Below are 18,843 nucleotides of genomic sequence, written 5' to 3'. Positions count from 1 at the left end.
GGACAATCACCTCTGGCCATTCCTCCTGTTCCCATGATGGGCCTGGCTCATCCCCACCCCTCACTTTGCAAACTGACTTTCTGGTATATTTTGTTTTCTGTATCGGGGTGACTGATACCGGCACTGGCTGGCTCTCTGGCTCAGCTGCTGTGCTGGTGGAGGCGACTGAGACTGGCTCTGCCTGTCCCCCCGGCCCAGATACTGTACCAGTGAGTTCACTCTCAGGTTCTGTAGGCCTTTCTACCCCTTGAGGGCAGTGGGTGGTATTAAAGAGGACACGGTAGGCATGGTAAGTCCCCAACACATTGCAGCGATTTATGTCTCCTGGGTTTTGCCAGCTTGGTAACACACCCTTTCTAAGCACCCCATCAGCTCTTCAGGGCTCTTCATTTGTTCAGGAGTGAAATTCCAAAGCATTGGAGGTGCCCACTGACTCAGGCCTTTGCCCATCTTTTCCCACACCCCTTGCCACTCACTATTATCTGACCTCGGGGCAGGTTTCCGGGCACTGCTATTGTTAGAGAAGTGCCGCATGGCCCAAACCAAAATCAGGCAGGCATTCAGAAAGCACTGTGCTGCAATCACACTGGCCTGCAGGCTCCAACGATAATTGAAACTCCCCAAAACCAAGAGGATCTCTTCCCCTGGCTCACCCATAGAGGGGGTGAGACCTCTAACAAAAGCCCAGGCAGCAAACAGGTACCAGCCCACCCCCACACACAGCGATACAAAGGCATTATAAGCAGTCAGTAGCCCGTATAACAACATAAGACACTTTAAACATTTTCCACCGATAACAAAAGCCAGCACTGGGATCATATACTGGATATAAGGAATAATCCAGCCCCACCATGCAAGCAAGTGGGCCAGCATTGCAAACATTATTACACAATACAAATACAAACAGAAAAGTTACAGCCAACAGATTGCTCTAACACACTCTGGTCGGGGTCTGTCCCTTTTTGATTCTTATTTCAACCCAATTCGTGCCCCACATTGGTGCGCCAAAAAAGGCTGTGGTGGTGTAAACCCTGACGGGACCGGAGACCACGTTGCCATTGCCCCTCCCCCACTGTCAGCCGGTCAGGCTGGCAGCGAGGCACAAACCCTGGGTTGAAATAAGAAGAAATTTAATACAACAGTGTGATAAACAATCTGAACAACAACAGTAGCAATGGTAACAACAATAAACAGCAATAACAGTGAACAAGACAAAAGATATACAGAGAAATACCGCAATGGTTACGGAACAAGCCCGCCATGAGCTCCCCACCACCAAAGCCACCAAGGAAAAAGTTCCTGCACTCGGGAGCCTGGACCTGGCGTCAGCATGGTATGAATAACCCAGCTGGAGATCCTTTCCCCCTTCTCTGAGGGGAAGCTTAACCCTATCCTAGCTGAACCAGGACACATCCCTACAGCAGACAGATAAAAATAGTCCATGTGGTCTTGCAGTTTCAAAGAATTGCTGTGTAATAGCAAAGTTGAAGGCAACCGATGACTTTGCATAGAGATGCAAGACCAACAGAATTAACTAAGTCCCAAGAACATATAGGGCATGTGCTAAATAAAGCATCTTATTTTAAAATTAAAACTGATCAAAAAGGGAAGGGTATGAAAGGGATGTAGGATGAAATCAGGATACAAAGAAAACTGTGTAGGCTGCCACTGGAATTCTCAGAGCTGAGGTTCATCTGGGGCTTGATGAGAGAGGGTTTGCTGTGGTGCAACAGAGGAACTACTTAAAGATTAAACAAATGGGCAAAATATATTATATTTAACTTTCCTAAGACACTGTCTTTATAGAGTGGCAGAACAAGAGATGGAAACTATTTGTAAGCTATTTGTAAGTTATTTTTCAAAGAGCTGTCGATTGACATACAAGGCTCCAGCTGCCCCTTAGTGGGCAAAAAAGATACAGCAACCAGAATTTGGAAAGAAAATCAATTTCTGATGCTGCACTAAACCGTAGCAGTGTGCTGGACATGTTACCGCACAGCATGCAATTAAATCGCCAGTAACACAGTAAATTTGAAAAAGCCTTCCAAGCAAGAAGCTTTTGTGCAAGACAAATCACTAAGACAAAGACTGAATCACTAGCCCATACATTGAATCTGAATTTGCCTCTTCTGAAACACTCCCTTTCAAAAACGCAGTGAAAAGCTACAAAACCAGGAGAAGGGTCTTCTCCAGGAGGTGTTCATCCCTGCCCTGTGATGATTTGGATACATCACTTGAAACAAAGCACCTAAGCTGTTCAGCTTTTACTTTCATCTGGAACAGAATTTCACATTTGTTGAACTTGTAAACAATTTTTCCCAAAACTGTAGCTAAAAGCCCAAAAGTTCTGCTTTACTTCACATTTTGCTTGTCTGATGCTATGGGGAATAAGTGAATCATAGAATGGTTTGGGTTGGAAGGGACCTTAAAGATCATTCAGTCCCACCCCCCTGCCATGCGCAGGGACACCTTCCACTAGCCCAGGTTGCCCAAAGCCCCGTCCAACCTGGCCTTGAACACTGCCAGGGAGGGGGCAGCTGCAGCTCCTCTGGGCAACCTGTGCCAGTGTCTCACCACCCTCATAGTGAAGAATTTCTTCTTTATATCTAATTTAAATCTACCCCCTCTCAGTTTAAAACCATTACCCCTGGTCCTACCATTCCATGCTCTTGGAATAAGTCCCTCCCCACCTTTCCCACAGCCCCCTTTAAGTACTGGAAGGCTTCTATAAGGTCTCCCCAGAGCCATCTGTTCTCCAGGCTGAACAACCCCAATTCCCTCAGCCTGTCCTCACAGGGGAGGTGTTCCAGCCCCTGATCATCTTTTATAGCCTCCTCTGGATCTGCTCAAGCAGGTTCATGTCCTTCTGACGCTGGAGGCCCCAGAGCTGGACATAGCACTGCAAGGGCGGGTTTCATGAGCCTGGAGCAGAGGGGGAGAATCCCCCCCCTGTACCTGCTACCCACACTGCTCTGGGTGCAGCCCAGGGTACCGCTGGCTTTCTGGGCTGTGAGCGCACGTTGCTGGCTCACAGTCAGTTTTCCACCCACTAATCCCCCAAGTCCTTCTCCTTTGGGCTGCTCTCAATCCACTCACGGCCCAGCCTGGATTTGTGCTTGGGATTGCCCCAACCCATAGGCAGGACCTTGCACTTGGCCTTGCTGAACTCCATGAGGTTTGCACGTCCCACCTCTCCAGCCTGCCCAGGTCTCTCTGGATGGATTCCTTTGTTGACAAACCTGCTGAGGGTGCACTCCATCTCACTGCCCATGTCATGGACAAAGATGTTAAATAGCGCTGGTCTGAACACCAACCCCTGAGGAACACCACTGACTCCTGAGGAATGCAAATCCAGATGCTTTTTAGTCATGAAGATGATGGTTCGGTATAAAATGTGGAGTACAGCCAACCTCAGTCTACTTCCTCCCCCTTTCCCTCACTTCCACATCTCCTCAAAATATCCAGGAGGGAAGGGATGAGGAATACATCCTGACAAACCCCGAGTGGCCATTATAGAAGCTTGTACTACCAGCACTTACTTTTGGAGAATGTTGTTCTTGATGATGATTTCCTGGCAGATAAACTAGATTGCTTCTGCAAGGAGCACACAGCAGATGCTCACTGCATGGTTTGGACAAGCCTTGAACCCATTCTTACCGAGGCACTGCTATACTGCAATGTGCATTTTCTTTGCAGAGCTATGTGTGTACTCAGACAGGGCCCTGATCCAGCAACCAAATGGACAGGAGCAGAGGCTTTCAGCTTCACTTCAGGAAGGCCTAATGCCTTTTACAGGCACACCTGCCGCAACTGATTGCAGGGAGGACAATGCTAAGATGTTCTCCTGAGTTGCTTTCCCCCAAAACTACTGAAGACAAAGAAGTGGCATATTTCTGAGAAGTGGGGCTTAGAAGTTGCCATGACCCTCTTTTTTTGAAACAAGGTGCAAGCGACTTAATATACATCTATTTCTGCATTTGCAAAACATCACAAGGTATTGAGACATTATTTTGTTAATGCATGTGAAGAGCTCTGAAGATAGGACTAAAAAAGTTGATTATAGGACAGAGACCTATAATAAAAGACCTATTGTATGTCTCCTGCTTTCTGTGGTTTCTAATTCTGATATGAATATGCCTTGTGCTGAAATACCCCAAAAGGTCTCTGTCCTTTTCATGTGTGTGACCTACGCATTTGCAAATGTGGTCTCCATCGCTGGCAGTTTTGTGTATGGGAGAAGTGCACGCTGCAACCAAAGACTGCACTAAAAGTATGAGAGGAAAATGATGCTCTCAAAATGTCACAGCCAAAGAAAACACCATTTAAAAAAGAAAAAAAAGGTTTCCTAAGTAACTGCAGTCTATAATGTGGATTAGCAGTTGTTACTATGAATGAAACTGGCAGCAGTGTGCCATAACATATCCTAGTGCATTGGTTGATTTCATATAGAATAAGGAATCATATAAAACTCTAATTACATTTTTGAAAAACATAATTATGGCCTAATGGCTTTTTAAAACTCTAAGGTAAGTGACACACATTCCTCATATGACTTAACTGCAATACTTGTATCAGCCCCACCAAGACAGCCTTTATCTGATTTAAAACAAAATAGAAGATATTCAACCTTACAAAGGCAAGAAGCCTAATGCGTTAAATCATTAGTTAAAATGCAAAGTAGCAACCGAGTGGAATGGGTCCTTTCTCAGGTGCTGAACCAATCCATACAGGTAGGGGCAGCCTCTGAACAGTGAAATCACCTGGCTCAACCCAACACCTATCGCTCATGCACAAGTTGTAAGCTGCAGAGCTTTTAAGAGTATCATATGTACTAGACACAGAGGAGGAATGATCTCGAAATTAAAGCCTTCTTTAGAAGATTCTTCAGAAAATAATCAGTAAGAAAGCAGGTGCTTCCAGAGGAAAGCCTCCAAAACTTAAATATCTAAAAGAAATCAACAGAAACAGATTTGGTTCTACAGGAATTGACAATTCTCTACATAAACAGGAAGATGTGGCACCTCAATAAATATTTTTGAAAGCTTCTTCCTCATTCAGTTTTTAAGGACTGACACTCACAATTAGCATTCAAGACATTTTTTCAGAACAGACTCGTCCAAATTCTGGGCTTCCTCAGCCAAAATTGCTAAGTCAGAGACAACTGACAACTACAACTATAATGGATCAACCACACTCAGGAAAGGATGTGCAGCATGGACAGGAATGAATGGTGGACAACAGTTTTGAAAGACAGCTTAGTCATTTATTCATCTTATAGGGTTTATAAAATGGCTGCAGTTATCAATAAAGTCTCCTAAACTATTCTGAATACAATTGCAATACCCAAATCTTTACAGTGAAATCTAACATCACTAATATCAAATGACAAATCACAAAAATAAAAGGACCTCAACAGAATAAAAAGTTCCTTTGTCTGGTTGCCACAGAAGATACCAGACCATAACTCTTTCATGGTAAGTATTCTTGCATTTTTGGGATTGTCTGAACCCCACCAGTGTCGTTTCACCATATCTGAGATTGCATGGAGATGTTAGAGGCTGCTCTTCAACATTTAGCATAGGAAAAAATGTAGCTGGTATTTGCATTCATGTCAGCTTTGTATCATAAAGAAAAAAAAAGAAAAGGGGGAATGGAGGAAAAGAGCAGTAGGGAAAAAAAAAGAATTAGGAAGCAAAACAACAGCATTAAAATTTCCATTGTGGAACCTGTGTAGAGTGAATTCAGATAAAGCAAAACTCCACTTAAGCTATTATTTGATTCCCAGTGTGTTAGAAAAGTAGAATCAAAATCTGTGTCATTTCAGTGCATTACAAGATAGAAAACCATAATTTCGATTTCTACCCAACTCAGTAGAAGTAATAAAGACAGCACCAAATACCCTAGCAAGTTCATCACTTCTGTCTATACATATGAATGTGAAAAGTATCAGAGATTAATGATGCACAAATGATCTTTCTTCTGCGTATACAGAGTGTGTTTGTAAAGGACAGACCTTTTCAAGTACTAATGACAGTATGTGCAGATCCCTGCATGTACACTCTGCTTGTATCCTTTGAAAATTTTTCCTTTACTGAATCTGGTAAGCAAAAATAAGGAAGAGACTGACTTCACTATACCAGGGTTCCACAAAACATTTCTTACCTATCCTAGTAACCATTTAAATGGTAGGAAAGAACAAATCCCCAACATCCTCCCCCCTTCAAAAATCTCCCAGCAAGTTAAGCCTTTATTTCATCAAAACTTAAAAAATAAAAATCCTCCTACTCACACTGGAGAAGCTTTATATCTATTAGGAGTTCCAGAGTCAGAAGAATCACCACCAATACTACACAGGCTACCAGGAAACTGTTGAGACTTGCACTGAGCAAAAATACCTGCCACACAGCTGCTCGTCTCCCACAGCACGGTTTTAGCCAGTTAGATCTAAGGAAATAAAATTAAGAGGAGAAACAAGAAAAGAAAAGAAGTGAAAAAGGAAGAGAGCTAAAGAGCAGTGAACTCAAAATTACAAGTTCTGCTGTTATGGATACACTCAGCAGTAACATACAAAGACTTTGCAAAACTCAGTTTTATTGGTTTATTTACCAAGAAAAACACTTCAAAAAAAACCTTCATCCTGGGGGTCTTGTGTGTCTCTCCAACCCTCTGGAGTGTACCAGTGGTCAAGGGCCTTCCAATGCACTAACACAACCCTAATTACATACATACTTTTCTGTTTTCTTCCTCTCTTACTATTTTTCATGTGTTTTTATTTTGATGTACATGCTGCATTCACACATCTGTGAGTACCAAGGCATAGCAGGACTCTGCTATTAGGTTAGAAGCTAATGATGTTTAAGAATTTCTCTACCATTGAATTTTACGGTCATGAACCTTTATCCCTGTTCTAGTATGAGACAAATCAGACAAGATCTGCCAAATTTAGTTTGCAACAATCAGTCCATGACATCATGGAAAAGAGCAATAGAAATCTGGGAAACACTGAAGAATAAGCTCAGTGACTCCACAGCTACACCTATACTAGCAAATATACACAGCCTGGCAAAGTGTCAAGCCACTGGCCAAGGCTGTCCAGTTTGTCTATTTGTCTAACTCTCACCAATCTGTTTGTGGACCAGGCCAAAAAGGACTTTCCCAGAGTTTGGGGTAGCACAGTTTTGGGGACAGAATACACCAGGGACTGCTCCCAAACCTAGTATAGATGAGATCACCTTGTTTTGGAGGAAAAAGAAGGTTTAGATACCATGAAGGGAGCTGTGAGGAGGCTACAAGGACCAGAACTCTGGAATGAAGCTGATGAATCAGTAAATGTTGCACTAGTGTTGTGCTAATGCAGATACACATTTTCAAGTGGGTTATTAAAAAAAGTGTTTTTTTCTTTTGAAAATATTTACAATAGGAATAACTGCAGCAGAGACTTCAGAAGCATAAAGCCCATCCTGCTACTTCTCTTCTAAAAATCCTCACATAGTTTCAATTTGATACAGTACCATATAATTTCTCATCACAGTGTTTCATAATGTTCTTGTACTGGTCCACCTCTGAAAGTTCTGATGCTTGCCTGGCAGTTCGTATTTTCAAAGCACTGTACATACACATTAGCTAATAAAGAGCTGACATGATTTATTAATTAGGGTTTAAGAAACTGCAAGCATACAGAAGTGTGGTGCAGTAACTGCACTATCTGAACTAAAATACCAATACACAGAAATCAATGCTATACAAGAAGATAAAATGATACTGATCAATTCCAAATAAATAGCTCTAGACTCAATAACTCATGTCAAAAGTAAACACTTGGAAAAACATCACAAAACATTCCCTGACATATTCACACTCAAAAATGAGGGTGAAAGTGATAAGCAGTGCTCATCAAGCAGCTTCTCAGAATTAAGCATATCAACTAAATACTTGTACTCAGGTTGCATGATTACCTGACCTTAAAAGGCCTCCTCAACTGACTTAAAACTTCAGAGATTTGACAAGTGTCATTATCAGGAACTTGCCCTTAGTTTAACTTTGTTATGGTTCTAGCCTGAACACAGAATGCACTAGATTTTAAACAGGTATTTTCAAAACATAAGGAAGAAGAGGCATTGGGACAGGACCTCTTTGCAAACTTGATCTTTTAGTGGATTTTATTTTACATCATCTCAAAACAGTATAACTTGTCTTTACTGCAACTGTTATTTTGGGTTTTGGTTTTATATCTTTTTAAAAATAACACTAGGGAACGGCTCAGTTTAAATAGAACAGTTTTTAGTTCTATTCTCTTCCTACATTTGTCTTCCCTTTTCCAAAAAGACTTGTTTTGCCAGCATTTTAACATTGCATGGCAGTTTTCCTCTTTCCTATTCTCAAAATGATCAGTAGAGGGCCTAAGTACATGCCTTTAGAAGCTCTATGTAGTGGAGATTTTCAAATGTACCAGTAAGAATAAATCAACTGTGATACTCAGCACACATTACATATAGCCACGATAATCATTATTCAAGCTAATAATTACTTAGAGAATGCTAAAGAATGTGGAGTTATTCTGTCTGTGCAGTTCTAATACTCCACTGATTCCAAAAAGCTTCTGAATGAAACTATCAGTTTACTATTAGAAAAGCAATCAATGTAAGAGGTCAAGGGCAGATCACCTGCATGTTTACACCTATTTATCAATCATAAAAATATATAAACTCATTCCAAAGACACTGAAGTGTTTGAAATTTAAGCACTGAAAAAACACCTCCTTCATATCTTATTACACAAAAGTGCATTTCTTCAACACTTGTACTATGAATGGACAATTATTAGCATCTCCACATCGTTGCCTAGCAGACCTCTTTTCAGACCTCCTCCAAGTCCTCTGAACCCACTGACATTAACAACCCATTGTGCTCTAAAAGGAGCACTGAATGGTTTCATTCCTGTGTGCTGCTTAGCTAGCTCATTCCCTGCGACTTCTACACTCCTGTATATGAGAGTCCTGGTTTTGCTGTGGGATGTTGGTTTATGGTTGGTTTTGTTGGTTTTTTTTTAATTCTTATATCTTGAAAAGGATGGACATAAATAATAAAAGGAACTATAAGAAAAAGTGCCCTATTTCATTCAGTACTTCTTTTTGTGTCCTGACTGTGTTGTCTGTGGATGCCATGCCCTATATGGATACCAGTAAGGTATGACTTAGGACAACTTTACTGTGTGACTTCAAACAGGTTCATTAGGTATCTCAGTTACGCCGCCTCTATAACAGGAATACTATATACCTTTCTTACGATCCCTGGATGAAGTAAATCAATGTACTAGCATGGGAATTTCTTGCTTGATGGTTATACAGGGCTGTAAAGTTTTGTCATGAGACATTAAAATATATTTAGTGCAACTTTACCAGGGGTAATTCTTTTTAAAGACACTTTCACACATGGTTTTGTGGAAAACCAATCTGTCATCATCACTGCTAGCTTTATTAATAAACAGCTTGGAAAAAAGAACATAAGGCAAAACTGGGAAAGGTTTAACGTATTTATTTGGTAAGGAACCACTACAAACAATTTGTTCAAGCTGTTAACAGCTGTCACTGTTTCTATTTTCTGGTCTTGTAAACAAATACCCCAAAATCTGCATTATACCTTACCCTGTCTTTTTTTTTTTTTTTTGGCTAAACAGCAAGTGTTTGCATCTCACAAGATGGCTATGATCAGAAAACAGAAGGATGGATGAGATCCAAATCACTATCTGAAGGAGCAGAAAGCCCATGGTCAGGAAGTGACAGGAACACAGAAAGGCGAAGTAACAATACAAAATCTGGCTGAGACAACACAGACAGCAGAGCCTCACAGCATGCTACAGAAGCCGCTGGAAGCCCTGAGCAACTCCAAGGAACAGACAGATCTCTGCACCCCTTGCCTGAACTTCTCTTACAAGCTTTGTTTAACTACAGAAGTTTAACTATTGAGAGCACCCTCATCCTTTTTTCCCCCCTAAGTTTTACTGTCTCAAACCCCATGACATTTCTTGGGAGTTTGATGCAAAACTCTGTTGCTTAAATGGCATGAAAGATTCCCCCAGTTTTCTGCCTAAACTCACACATGGCCAGTTTATACATATTTGCTTTTGTGCCAGTATTGTTCTTTAACTTGATTAGTTCTTTTCCCTTGCTGGCATTTCGTCCATGATGCATTTATACACAGCAATGGCACATCCACTCACGTAATTTAATTAAAGCCTATGCTTTTCATAAAACAGACACTCAGTTTTCTCTTAGTAGTCCCTTCTGCACGTAGATACAGACAACTAGAGCAGTACATAATATTCTGGAATAGGTTTAATTACGTGAATGCTTCTCAGCTCTATCTGAAGTACTTTCTGCTTTCTAGGATCATTTGTGCCTTCTTTATAGGTCTATCACACCATTTGCTCACAGACATCCTGTGATTACCTGGTACATTACTCTTCTCATTAGAAAATTGCTTATTAGACTTTTCCTTTTTATGCTAAGTTTTTTAGCAAAATATTAACATCATGTTCAAAAACAACCTTTATGAAACATAAGAACAGCCATATTAGGTCAGAACAAAAGCTTGGTATCCCTGTCTCCAACAGCGGCCATGAGCAGACATCTCAAGATGAGTAAGAACACAGCAAACATGTAACACCGCTTAAAACTCCCACAGCATCCAACTATTTTCAACTTGGTGACTTCCTGAGACAGATGTTGTTTCTTAGATTCTACTTAGTAACCTCCAATGAATTTCTCTTCCACAAACTTGTCCGACTTCCCCTTAAGGCTAGATAAGATATTAGCAGCCACACATCCTTTAGAAAGTAGTTCCACACATCTACTGCCCTCTGTACAAAGACCAACCTCTTTTTTTCTTTTGAACGTGGCCATAATCTATTAATATACCCTAGCACCTCTATTGGGAGGTTGGGTGTGTGTGTTTCAAACTTTATTTTAACCTCTCTGTGTCACAGGTTTTGTAATCTCAGTCAAATCTCCTGTCAGCCTTCTCTTTTCCAGATTGAAGAGTCCTAGCTTACATAGTAATCTTCAGTAGAAATTGTATCACATCTTTGATCACAGTTTTTCTTTGAATCTTTTCCAGTTCTTTCATATCTACCATATCCTTTTTGACAGGGACCAGAACTACATTCATGCTGAAGACGCAGACAAAGCTTAGATATACAGAGAGGCACAACAATGGCCTGCCCCTCTTTTATTCTCTACTGCTTTTCCTAATGAATCCTAACATCTGATTTGATTTTGGACTGCTGCTCAGCATTTGCTTGACATTTTCATGGACTCTCCTTCCAGACTAATATTCCTCTTTTACACATTTCCCCTTTGTCCTATGGCTTATCCATCCTTCAGTTTTTGCATCAAGCCATGCCTTCTCCAATTTAGACAATTAATTCCAGTGTTAAACCAGATGAATTAGACCCATGTCATTTCTGCTCCCCAACAGCTTTGCCAACAGTGGTCTGTGGGCTACAACTACTACACTTCTACCCACAAAAAGTACCCGGGAAAAGCAAGTTCTGTTGGAAAAAATACAGAAAGATCTACAAATCAAAAAAGTCTGAAAATCACTGAGCTAGAAAATAAAATATTTTTTCTTTTTTTTTTTTTTTTTTACTTACAGTAGCATTCCCTCTACCAATTGGTGTTACTGATAAAAGACATTACTGGGACACACTCAAAAGATTTAGGTACTAGGATAAACACAATAATGAGCTATTCTGGAAAACAGCATCTACAAAGATAAACACTTAAAAGGATCTGTGTAGAAAAATAAGTTTCTAAATCACTGAACATCCCTGTAACATAGCCCAAAATTTCATGCATGCTTTAGTGAAGAGCAGGTCACCCCACAGGTTCTGTCGTGCTGAACATTCTTTTTCTGCTGCAGTGCAGGTCTTCGTTTTGGACCAGAGCACAGAGAGTAGCAGTGATGTAGTACTGCACAAAGAACAAATCAGCACTACAGTCTCATTCACTGTATTTTGCTGCTAAGATTTTGCACCATCCTTCTGGACTCAGACTGTGGCTAGCAGCTAAAAATAAATTAAAGTCACACTTGTAAATACAAGGAGCTTGCCCACTACATGAAACAATTCTGCCCTCCAAAACCTTTGCACTTTATCTCGAGCTTGGACCTCATTATTAACCATCTATCAATGTCATGTGCTCCAGGATCTGCATGAGGCGCAAAGAACTTTTCAGAACAGGGACTGTTTTTTAATTATGCTGCCAGGTATAGACAAGAAAAGCAGAAAACGAGAAATGTTATAACTTGCTCCATTTGAGTTCTTTTAGTTAAAGCATCTTTAAGCTTTGTAGAAAACTCAAGTAAAATACCTCAAAGAGATCAAAATAAAAACTGGAAGATGAATATGAAAACCAGAAACAATGGCATCTACTTGGTGCAATTACAGAAGACAGACTGAAGGAACAGACATCCTTCTCCCAGGATGGGTGAATGCATTTATCAGTGAAGGCTTGCAACCAATTTAAAATGAAAAGCTCATGACTTTCTGGTGTTAAATTCTGAATCTCTGTAAAGCTCTGTTCAGTTTTGGTTCCCTTCCTTTTTATCTCCCACTCTATCCCTTCCTAAAGTTCTCTTTTTCAGATATTCCTACTGTTTAATGCACTTTCTAGCTGCGACCAAGCAAATCTAAGGCCATGAACAGATGATAAATTATTAAATTACAACAACGTGACTACTTACAGCTAATGTCAAGTGAGTCACATTAACTGTACAAGCTCCCAACCTCTACAGCTGTTGAAGTAAAACACAGTATCTGAAGGACCTCCATGTTTCAAATGTGTTTAACATATAAAAATTTAAAACAAATACAACAAATAATTTAAAGTTGGTGTATCTTTTTCCCCTTGCTTCCTACCTCCATTACACACAGATCTTTACTGAGAGACAGGCTCACTGCCTAACTGCATATTCACAAAAAAATACAGCTGGTTGTGCAACCGTCTGTAAATTCTTTTATAATTTATTGTGAATGATACCTCCTAACTGGAACTTAAGGAAAATACAGGAAGGAGAGATTTCCCCTGTGCCCACTTGTCTCTAAGCACGCATGTACCATGTTCTGCATGTTGCCAATTTTCCCACTATTCCCCATCGTTTTTATTGGTCGTTGATGCAAAAATAGAAGAGAGAAAGTGTTTTTTGGAAAACAGAATACTTGATTAAAAAAAAAAAAAAAGAAATTAAGAGTGGCACTTAAAGCTAATGTTAACATTTAAAAATCTCCTAGCTTTCCAGGTGGTTAGCTTCCTTAAAGAAACGTTCATATATTTTTTTTTATGCAAACCAAGTTCAATGCAGACACAGCCTCTCCAATAAATTCACAGACATGAAGAAAATCAGCAACTTTGATGCTTTTTGTACATGAGTATCAGCTAATCTGTTACAGATATGTTAGAAGTGTACACTGTATGTTCTCCTTGGCATGTCTCCAGCCTATGCCTCAATTGTTTCTGCAATGTCGAAGCACAGAGTACAGAGCACCACAGTGTTATCTAAGGATGGTTCTAACAAGTTAACTGCAGGGCATATCAGTGAGACTAATAACTAACAAAATAAACATCACACTCCTATTGGTTCTGAGAACCAAGCCACACAGGGTGGAAGAGATATAGCTTTATAAATAGAGATTGCTATAGTCACATAAATCTCTAAATGTTTTAGTTACGCATTATTGGCATTTATCACAAAATTCCATTTTTCTGAAGGGTACGACCCATAGCTCTACTAACACGAGGCACATCAGCCTCACTGCAGCTAGGAAGCAAGCCACATGCAGGAATCACTCCTATTCCACATGTGGAGACCACAGGAACCTTACTTCTCTTCCATGCAAAGAAGGCAATGCCAGCCCACCCACATGATTTAGAAAGAGTGAGAATATTTACAATGCAGATTCCATCCAACTTAACTAACTTTCATCATGTAAATTCTTTGTACTTTCCCTGTTTGAGAAGTCTACAGAAGCAAAAGAATTTTTTCTTAACCCACATTAGAAGTGAACACATTCTGTGTTTTATGTGAGGGTTTCTGGTAGAGTGGAACAGTTTTTCTTGCCTGATTACCCTTTCACTACTTACAGGTGTACTTCAGGGACAGGCTTAATGTGCTGTCTAATATGCAGTCTGTCCTTTCTTGCTTAGCACATGGATCAGCACTGTAAACTAAATTTCTGACAAAACCAGCTCAAATCACAACTGTCCACAAACTTCCTTCAACAACACTGACAACAGGAACTGACTGCCCTGAGCATTTGATATGATAGAGCAAAGACAAACTGCACAAAATAAGATTTTTATTCCAGTATCTTTAAAGCCATGGGAATGTCAATTTTCATATGGTCTAGCAAGAGACAGACCATAATTCTCCTTTCTTTATGCTTTTCTTTTTAATTTTTTTTTTTCATTTCTCATGGGAGGGGTAGGTAGTCTGATGCTATCTAAGCTTCCAGGCACACAGAGAGGGATGACTTATGATGCACCTATTCCTGGTTACCTATTAATATTGGGTTTATTGAGAAACAGTCAGACAAAACAAAAAGGTCCCCTAGTTACCAAGCAGGTTAAATTTGCATTTGTGCTTGGACCCTGAACACCTGCTGGCCTTAAAGAAGGAAAGTTAGAGGAAAGCCTTGGGGTGCATGCAACCAAACCCTTAAATCATAAATCTCCTTTATCACCCACTCATTCATCTCTAGTCTCCTGTGTCTCTTGTTGCTTTGTGCACGGAGATGGAGATTTACTAGTGACAATCCACATCAGGAACCAGGGATTGTGGACAATTACATTGAAAATCACAACGTCATGGACAGATGGCAGGTTGTAACAACCACCCAGCATTTTCCAAGCACAGGGATGTGCCAGACCTTCCTGCAGCAAAGCCCTGCAGTTAGAACAACTACAACTTGCCAAGATCAGCTACAGATCTAGAACAACAGAGCCATACAGAACATGTGCAGGTCATACAGGTTGGCACCTTCCCTGAAATTCTCTGGGAAAACTATACAGAAGGTAACACTTGGAGTCTGTGACAAAGGCAGACTGCCAGGGAGAGGAAGATGAGTCCTACACCACCTTTTAGTACTTTCTGGCATTAGCAGTATCTTCTGGTATCTCCACCTGCAACCTGTGCAGCAGCATTGGGGTAACAGCTTCACAGTTACAAATATGGATGCTGGCAGAAACTACAGAGACTTAAGATGTTTTCTGCCACCTCCTGTACTGCCCTTCCCATATCCTCTCTTTATACACAAGGGAGATGTAGCTGACAGTTTCTGTACCAAACTGTTCTGACCCACTCTATCTCCTTCTTACTCAGGCGGAAGCCAGTCACATCTAACAAGGCCATGAAAAAGAAATTACACCACATTCACAAAACCAGACATATTCCCAACCAAGTCATGAGGTGGTATGGGGACAGTATTTCACTTTTGCTGCTAGGCTTCTTGAGCTCAGCTCTGCTGCTAAATTTCACAAGGCATCACTTCTGAAAGGAAGAAGCCACCGCTCCCACAAGGCAGATGCAGTCCTGGGACTCAGCTGAACATACTTGGCCAAAATGCACTAAGGGATACAAACTAAAGCTATGAATTTTCTTCAGAGAATCCTCTCTACAGCTAGGAGGTCTGGATGGCACCTTATTTCTGTTTAGACCGATAAAGCTACAAAAGAAGCCTGTGTGAAGGAAGAGATCTCTGCTGAGGAAAAGAATGACAAGTCTATTTCCATGCTTAAGACTGCAGAGCTGCTCAAATAGTTATAATGAGAGATCTGTGCACTTTGGCACAGTGAAGAATTGAGTTTCAGATCATAAAAATATATAAAAATGCATATCTGAACTAAACTGGTATTTACTCAGCACCAAAATAGCCTGAGGGTTACACCTGCATACTCAAATTAATTTTCAAGTGCCTCTTTTGCTACGCAGGGTATTTTATGTTACAGTTGTACCATACTTATATAACCTACTTGAAATGTATTTCCCCTTGTTTGGAGTAACAACTTTCTGGAGACATCTCATAAAGTCCAATTTGGAAAGAAATTAAAGGCAAGAGCCTTCCCCACATACTGCTTCCTGACTACCATACAGAATACCTGCTGAGCAGAGATCAAGCAGGTCTCTCTGCTGATTTCAGAGCACAGGTTAAAACACACTGAGCTGTTAATAAATGCTTATATAAAGCCTTTTAACGTCTTCATCAATGAGAGCTCTATATGACTTACTGTGAAGTGCTTTTAGATGGATCTTATTGACAGAGTATACATACATTCAGTGCAACACACAAGGGAACAGTAATCACAGAATCAGAGGGGCTAGGCAGAAGTGCTCACCTAATCTCTGTCCCAAGGGATGTTAAACTGTAGTGTGATCATTCCTGACAAATGTATAGTCTTAAATATATCTAGCAATTGCAACTCTATTCCTCTCCTCCCCATACACACCAGTAGTCTACCCCAGCACTTTGCTACCCTCATTATTCCTGTCCTCGCTGCAATTCCAGCTTTTTACTTCTTGTCCTAAACATCATGGAGATCAATAACAGACTGTTTCTTACTCACTGAATTCTCTTATAAGCTCCCCTGAAAGTCTCTCCTTCACGTGAAACACAGTTATTTCAATCAGTACTCCACGGCAGGTTTTCTGAGCCTATAATCATTCTCACTGCCCTCCTCTGGATTCTCTCCAGTTGACCCAAATCTTTCATAAAAAATTTAGTATAGCAGTCCACCTACAGCCACTCCAAGCCTGAACCAGGCATAAGAACAACTTCTAGTGTCCTGTAGGACAACAATGCTACCTAATCTGAAACTGGGTCACGTTTGGGCAAATGTTATGAACTGATTAAAATCTTTTATTCCAATAAAACTGGAACAGTTGTTCTACAAGAACAGGAGCAATACATGTATACATTATCAAAAACAAAGCTCTCACATAAGCAAACTATGCAATTCAAGTTATTCTGTGAAAAGCACACTATCTGTCCAAGAATCAGCAGTACAAAGTCATTATCTCTCAGTCAGGAGATATACAAGAATCACAGTAGCGAACTCTGTCATCCTGAAACACCTTTCAAAAAGAGCTTTCACCAGGCCATTCTACTTGTCTGATGGGTCTAGCCTAACAGAAGACTTCCAGACTGTGGTTAAATAGAAGCTATGAATCACTTAAAGTTACAAAGAGCTCCAAATCCCCACAGATTAGTTGTATTAGAAGAGATAATTTCCATCCTGTGAAAATGGTTTTTAAAAGAGTTTGAGGACAACTGGTTGCGCTTCTCCAGCACAAGGTTTTCTTTTTTACAAGTCATGAAATTCCTATCATCTAAAACTATAAAACAAAATTATGTCCTTTGTACTTACCCTTCTCTTTGGTACTCCTCATCCAAATTTGACAAAAGCTGGGACCCAGCCACAGATAGATCAAGTGCAGCTAAAGGTAGATCTCGATAAGCAAAATTAACAAGCTGTACAGGAGCAATGCTTTTGGTCTCTTCTTCCACTTGTTGTGAAATTATCTCAACTTCTGAAACACCACCTTCTATTGTAGGCCTGAAAATGTGATAAGCAAAATAAAAAACACTCTCTCTCTCCATACACATATAAATAGAAATAAATAAATAAGCAAGCAAGTAAAAATAAGTTAGAGACAAGAACTTCACAGAATCATAAAAAGACAGCAACTTAAAAGACCTTTGCAAGGTCATTGAGGGAAGTGTCTTCACTGAGGGGACAGACCAAATCTCTGCAAACTTGTCTTTCATAGATCCCACTGCAATCAACAGAAACCTCACAGACAAAGGAGAACAGCATTTCACTCTGCTGAATCTGCTTCAAAAGCACTACATATAAATTGATGCATTATAAACAAGCAAATATGGAAACAATGCATGAACCCAAAAGCAAAATATTTGTGCAAAACAGAAAGAAGGCATGTAACTATGCCAACTAAAAACTCACTGCTTTGTAACTTAGATCAGTGAGCAATGAATAGCTAAGCTTATTAATCATTATATACAAATCAACTGTTAATTAATGGATGCAGTTTGAGCCCTCTTCCACTGTGGGTCAATATTCAGATAGTTTTGATGGACAGCAACTTTGTTTCATTCAACTAGAAAGGAACATTCTGTTACAAGTTATTTCAAAATAATTCTGAAAGGAGAACAATGATTCAGAAGAGTTATGGACTCCTCTATAAAGATTATCTAACCTATCCTTAGTACAGCTTCTAAATCTGAACATGCACACTTCTACCACCCCACTAACATTAATGGGAACTCCATGCACGTAAAACCAGTCTGACTATGTATATGTCTTCCACATTTATAACAAGATACTACTTATCTAGAAACTCAAGCTTTGTCAGTTAGCGTATTATCTAGTATATGCAAAGGATGACTTCATTGTAGAAGAGAGCTTGCACGTCAAGCCCCAGCAGGTATTGATCCTTCGTAGTACCCAGTGAAAGCTGCTTGCTCCATATGATTCAGAGCAGATGCAAGCATAAACTTCTTTAGCTTTCATCAAGGGGAGCTTGCCAACTTCTGAAGAAGTCTTAGGCTACTTGTAGAGGTTTTCACCAGCAGGTGTGAAGATATTCTTTTTCCTTAGGGACACAGTTAAAAAGAGCTTAGCACCCAACTTCCCCCTGTTATTTGACTGCAGAAGTTGCATTGTTGATTTTGTTTTGAAGATTATTAAAATCTTCTAGCTATTCAAGCAACCTCAATAACAGTTCGTTTTTTTCCAGGAAAAAAAAAAAAAATTAGAAGAGTTCTTAACTCACA

At 40.2% G+C, this 18,843-nt stretch overlaps 1 protein-coding gene across 2 annotated transcripts in view; it reads right to left on the bottom strand.

Annotated features, from left to right (window-relative positions):
- TMEM266 (transmembrane protein 266) overlaps window positions 1-18,843 on the bottom strand; it is a 99,303-nt gene that overhangs the window by 51,481 nt on the left and 28,979 nt on the right. For both annotated transcript variants that reach the window (XM_074917550.1, XM_074917551.1), the window contains 2 exons: window positions 17,417-17,605; window positions 6,290-6,444 (listed from right to left, as the gene is read on the bottom strand). In XM_074917550.1, the coding sequence (XP_074773651.1) occupies window positions 6,290-6,444; window positions 17,417-17,605 (344 nt within the window). The remainder of the gene's footprint in view (window positions 1-6,289; window positions 6,445-17,416; window positions 17,606-18,843) is intronic.

The sequence above is a fragment of the Athene noctua genome, chromosome 13, assembly GCF_965140245.1.
Source record: "Athene noctua chromosome 13, bAthNoc1.hap1.1, whole genome shotgun sequence".
NCBI lineage: Eukaryota > Metazoa > Chordata > Aves > Strigiformes > Strigidae > Athene > Athene noctua.
This window is presented reverse-complemented; position numbering and strand designations above follow the sequence as displayed.